General features: G+C 43.1%; 1 protein-coding gene across 1 annotated transcript in view; it reads left to right on the forward strand.

Annotated features, from left to right (window-relative positions):
* Nucleotides 1–4780, forward strand: part of pkn2a (protein kinase N2a) — a 38089-nt gene extending 33309 nt beyond the window's left edge. The window contains exons 17-23 of the mRNA XM_039814669.1: nucleotides 291–467; nucleotides 806–868; nucleotides 965–1041; nucleotides 1766–1908; nucleotides 2106–2213; nucleotides 2439–2519; nucleotides 2645–4780. Of these exons, the coding sequence (XP_039670603.1) occupies nucleotides 291–467; nucleotides 806–868; nucleotides 965–1041; nucleotides 1766–1908; nucleotides 2106–2213; nucleotides 2439–2519; nucleotides 2645–2848 (853 nt within the window). The 3' untranslated portion in view covers nucleotides 2849–4780. The remainder of the gene's footprint in view (nucleotides 1–290; nucleotides 468–805; nucleotides 869–964; nucleotides 1042–1765; nucleotides 1909–2105; nucleotides 2214–2438; nucleotides 2520–2644) is intronic.
* Nucleotides 4781–6000: the final 1220 nt, after the last annotated feature.

The following is a 6000-nucleotide window of genomic DNA, read 5'->3' on the forward strand; positions in this document are numbered from 1 at the left end:
ACTGTATATGTATATGTTTGGGGGGGAAATTTCAGCATCAAAGACTTAATTTCCTGAATTTTGATACACTTTTATGCAGCAATTCACCGCTAAAATCCCTTTATTTAGCATATGCAAAGAAGAAAAAAAACACAGATGACAATTTAAAATATGTCAAAAATATAATGGAAAGTATGTTGTTCTGTGTCATTGGGCATTTTGAAGTGGGTATATGGAAATCCTGGAGCTTTCTTAGTGGGTATACTGCCTATCACAACACACTACCCAGTCTCCCCCTCTCTCTCTACCAGTCTGATGTGCGAGAAGAGGATTTTCGAAGCGGTCAACAGCGTCCGCCACCCGTTCCTGGTCAACCTGTTTGCGTGTTTCCAGACACAGGAGCACGTGTGTTTTGTCATGGAGTACGCGGCGGGAGGCGACCTGATGATGCACATCCACGCTGATGTTTTCTCCGAGCCCAGGGCCATGTGAGTGCCTCAGCCCCACTGTACACGTTTTAGATTTCATGCTTCTCTCAGCTGATCAGACTTGTCGGGGTGTCCTGGGTCTTGTTTCTGATTGGCTAATGGGTGCCTTCATTATTTGCGGTGCTGTGCCATTATTTTCATTTTGCAAACTGATTTTAAAGTTCTATTTTGTGGGGCGCCTGGGTAGCACAACCTGGTTAAGCGTGCAGTCCAACGTACAAAGGGTTGGTCCCCACCGCAGCGGCCGCAGGTTTGATTCTGACCTGGGGCCCTTCGCTGCGTGTCATTCCCATTATTCGCCTTCTAATGTACCGGGTGTTTTTTGCTTTCCCTTGCAGATTTTATGCCGCCTGCGTCGTATTGGGATTACAGTTCTTACATGACCATAAGATTGTGTACAGGTAAGCAGTTTGAGTAATGTTAAGTCATTCAGTTGAGTCCCGCATCTGTCAGGAGGAGCAGGAAGTCTTCAAACATCTTTTTTTTGTTATTTTTAGAGATTTGAAGCTGGATAACCTGCTGCTGGATACAGAGGGCTATGTTAAGATCGCTGACTTTGGGCTTTGCAAAGAAGGTACAATGGAAAACCACATTACACTTTAAAGGACCACGCCGACTTATTGGGACTGTGTCTTATTCACCGTGTCCCCCAGAGTTAGATAAGTCCATACATACCCTTCTCATCTCTGTGTGTGTCCTAACTCTGTCTGACGCACCCACCGCTAGCCTAGCTTAGCACAGATCCTGGAGGTAACCGGCTCCAACTAGCCTACTGCTCCCAATAAGTGACAAAATAACGCCAACATTTTCCTATTTACATGTTGTGATTTGTATAGCGTGTACAAATAACAAGGTCACATGACACACAGCCATCTTCTAACCGTATACATACTGGGAACTATATTCTCAGAAGGCAAAGCACTGCTACTTCTGCTACTTGGGCGGAGTGATTAGCGCAACACCTGAAAAGCACCATCCAAGTAGCAGAAGTAGCAGTTGCTTACATGTAAATGGGAACATGTTGGCGTTATTTTGTCACTTATTGGGAGCAGTAGGCTAGATGGAACCGGTTACCTCCAGGATCTGTGCTAAGCTAGGCTAGCGGTGGGTGCATCGGACAGAGTTACGACACGCATGGAGATGAGAAGGGTATGTATGGACTTATCTAACTCTGGGGGACACGGTGAATAAGACACAGTCCCAATAAGTCTCTATACTTCCAAGATGAAATGTATGATATGGTGATAGTTTCCGGAGGATTGGTCTTTTTGTTTGAACGTTCTCTGTGGTGCTTTCAGGAATGGGTTTCAGGGACCGCACCAGCACGTTTTGTGGCACGCCAGAGTTTCTAGCTCCCGAGGTGCTGACTGAAACATCGTACACCCGAGCCGTGGACTGGTGGGGGCTGGGCGTCCTCATCTTTGAGATGCTGGTTGGGGAGGTGAGTGCTCGTTTCCTCGCGGTGTTCGGAGTACAATTTAATGGCCCCCGCGATCAAGTTTTACGAAACCTACATCTTCCCAAACATTGGCGCTTGTACATCGCTGCGTATTGTCACGCTCAGAACATGTCAGTGGCTCGTATTCAGCAGCAGCTGTCCCGTCTCCATCTCTTCCATCTTGTCCCGTCTCTTTTCAGTCGCCCTTCCCCGGTGACGACGAGGAGGAGGTGTTCGACAGCATCGTCAACGACGAAGTGCGCTACCCACGGTTCCTCTCCACCGAGGCCATCTCCATCATGAGGAGGGTGTGTAAAGAGAGACGGAGAAGGAAGGAATCAGTCTTATGGGATTGAATTCAAAACAACTGAATAATCAGACGTGCCAACTCTGCTTGTTTTTTTTCTCCTGACAGCCCGTCACTGTGTAATCATCCAGTAAATGACTAGTGTTTGTCCCCTGCTAGTGTACTAATAATAATAATAATAATAATAATAATATCTACTGCATGTTCTGCTTCTCCTTCTGCTCAGCTTTTGAGGAGGAGTCCAGAACGGCGACTGGGAGCAGGAGAAAGGGACGCAGAGGAAGTTAAGAAGCATCTATTCTTCAGGGTAAGGAACAACGACACAATTTGCGCGCTCATTTTTGAAATAAAGAAATCCCCCACACCACCCCCACCCCCCCACCCCCACCCCCACACCCGCCCGTTAATGTTACCCTCTCGGTTTCTTGGCAGAACATGGATTGGAACGGACTGTTGGCTAAGAAGGTGAAGCCGCCGTTCGTGCCGACTATTCAGGGCGCCAACGACGTGAGCAACTTCGACGACGAATTTACCTCAGAGGCTCCGATCTTAACCCCGCCCCGGGAGCCCCGAGCGCTGAACTCGGACGAGCAGAACATGTTCTCTGACTTTGATTACATCGCCGACTGGTGTTAGCTTAGTCCGGGCCCCGTGTCTACACACACAAACACACAATCACACACACACACACTGTGAACCAACCAACACAGCGATGACTGTAGCTCACATCAATTTTTAAAACGTTCCTCTTCCTTGCCCAAAATGTGGAGGAGGAGGAGCAGCGAGCGCGGCTCCCTGAGCCTTCGGGCAAAAACTCTGTGCCATTGAGAAGAAAGTCCAGAAGCCTCCCGTGGGACCCCCCATCCCCACTTATTTTTTAATCCACATGAAGAACTATTTTTTTTTTTTTTTTTTTTTTAAGAAAAAGAAAACAAAGAAACTCTGTTGTTGGAGAGTGAAGGAGGGACGTTTGTCCTCCGTGTCCATTGTCTGACCACTGAGAATGTTTTTCATATGAACTCTTGAGAAGACGGCAACATCACAATCCTGTTATTCAGCGTCACTGTCTTCAGTTTATTTCACCTGTACAGATTATATTCAGTCGTATATTTTATAGTTGCTTTTTTTTTTTTTTTTTCTTTTATTGGCAAAGCCCTCGCCATACCTTAAGGACATTTTTATCTCATTGTAAAAGTTTGACATTTCTGCCAGGCGTTCAAGTGAATTTTTGAAGTGCTCAAAGCATTCTCACTGAGCGGTCAGCTCCAACAAACATCCTGACTACTACTACTACTGCTGCTGCTGCTTCTCGACTTGAACTCAAAGTCAGAGTCTTCACTACATTGATTTAGTTTAGTCCAGGGGCCCAGTCTGTGTCCACAGTCTTTCTCTTTGATTCCATGTCTACATTCAATCATAATACACATCATAATAATAATAATAATCTTACTCTAATATCAAACCGCAGTCCATCCAGTGTTAAATGCTACTTGAGCTGTTAAATTAACTACCATCACTTAGTTTTTATTTGGAAATCAATATTGTAAGTGAAGTGATAATTAAAACAATGCCTTCTGGCCCAAAGAATTTATGCAAAATATTGAATATTCTTTTGTCTAGTGCCCTCTAGTGGCTTTGTAGATAATTCAGCTGAACAGAGTTCTAAAGATCAAAGTGCTGCTTGGTATTGCAGTATCTTTTGGAGCAATAAGATCAAACATTAAATTATTTTTTTGTTCAGTTGGATTTCCATTTTTTTTTTTATTTTAATTTTTCCTTGCTCAACGAACAGCCGTTTGGGGTGAACCTGACAGCATTTTTCTAGTTACCTCAGTCAGTGAAAAAACACTAATATGAGTCGCACAGTTAAAAGCTACAAAAACCAAATTCATCCTGTCCCCCTTGAAGCAGCAGACAAACAACTCCTCATGGTTTAAGTTAAGAAAGAGAGAGAGGAAAAAATAAAAATAAAACGATCGATGGACTGACAGTGGACCCAATGACTGATAAAACAAAGATGTGTTGTGCAGAAATCCATAAGACAAGTGCCGAACTGGTCTGGTTTATTCTAGGGGTTTGTCAAAATGCCCTTTTTAAATGCTTCCCACACTGTTCTGTGATCATTTTATAATATATCAGTTTTTCCAGTCTGGCACAGTGGAACCAGCTGGTGACTTTTGTCAATTTGCATATATATATATATATATATATATATATATATATATATATATATATAAAAACTGACTCAAAATGTTGGAGACCTGTTGATATGAAATCACTACAGGGGAGGGCAGGGTATATTATATATACATACTGTATGTACACAAGCTGAAAGCACTAATTTTATCAATAGTTTTTAATTATCTACATTTCTTAATGATGAAAATAGATTGTACAAAGTTTTTTGTTTTTTATTCTTTGCCTGTGCATGTTGTTGCCAGAACAGACAAAAACTTTATGGATGGTACACCAGCACTCAAGTCTCAACTGTTGCAGATCACCCAAATAAGAGTGGTTTCTGCAGTTGTTGCCCATCATGAATGCACAAATTAAACATTTGTAATAGTGGCTTTGTTTTTATTTTTATCCCTGACATTGAATACATCAACCCTAATGGGTTTTTAATTGTACCTGCTGTCACCCTGGAAACTAATTTTAAGTGCTCACAACGAGGCTGTGGAGTTTTCTTTTCAAAGACTATCGATCGATCGATCGATCGATATACACACACACACACACACACACACACACACTACTGGTCAAAAGTTTTAGAACACCCCAATTCTTCCAGGTTTTTATTGAAATTCATGCAGTTCAATGTCTTATTGTAATATGAAATGAAAGAATAGAACAAATGAACAATTTAAGTTAAAAAAGAAATCATGGAATCAATTTATAAACCAAAATGTATTCTAAATATTTGACTCATCAAAGTAGCCCCCTTTGGCAGATATAACAGCTGAACACACTCGTGGCATTCTTTCTACAATGGAAATCAAATATTCTTCAGAAAGTTCTTCCCAACTCTGTTGCAGAAGTTCCCATAAATGTGTTCATCCCAAACCAGCTCAATGGGGTTTAAGTCTGGTGACTGTGCTGGCCACTCCATGTTTTTAAGCTTACCATCTTTTTCTTTTTTCCTGAGGTAGTTCTGACATAGCTTGGACTTATGTTTTGGATCATTATCTTGCTGTAGGATGAACCCCTGGCCAACTAGGCGCATACCAGAGGGTACTGCATGGCGCTGCAAAATGCTCTGGTAGCCGTTTTGGTTCAGGGTGCCTTTCACTCTGTACAAATCAGAACACCTGGATCCCCGCAAAACAGCCCCAGACCATCACGCTTCCTCCTCCATGTTTGACAGTTGATGTCACACACTGAGGAACCATCCTTTCGCCTACTCAACGGCGTACAAAAATCCTGCGTGATGAACCGAAGATTTCAAATTTGGATTCATCAGTCCATAGCACCTTCTTCCAGTCTTCAGTAGTCCATTGGCAGTGTTTCTTGGCCCAGGCAAGCCTCTTTTTCTTATTCTGAGGTCTTAGCAATGGCTTTCTTGCTGCAACTCGACCTATCAATCCTGCAGCTCCAAGTCTTCTCTTTACAGTTGAAACTGAGACTTGCTTATCACGACCTCTATTAAGCTGTGCTTGAAGCTGTTGTCCTGTGAGCCGCCTATCACGCAAGCTGTTGACTCTCAGAAACTTGTCTTCTGATTCTGTTGTGGCTTTAGGTCTGCCAGACCTCTTCCTGTCAGAGTTTCCCCCAGTTTCTAAGTGCCTTTT

The sequence above is a fragment of the Perca fluviatilis genome, chromosome 11 (genome assembly GCF_010015445.1).
Source record: "Perca fluviatilis chromosome 11, GENO_Pfluv_1.0, whole genome shotgun sequence".
NCBI lineage: Eukaryota > Metazoa > Chordata > Actinopteri > Perciformes > Percidae > Perca > Perca fluviatilis.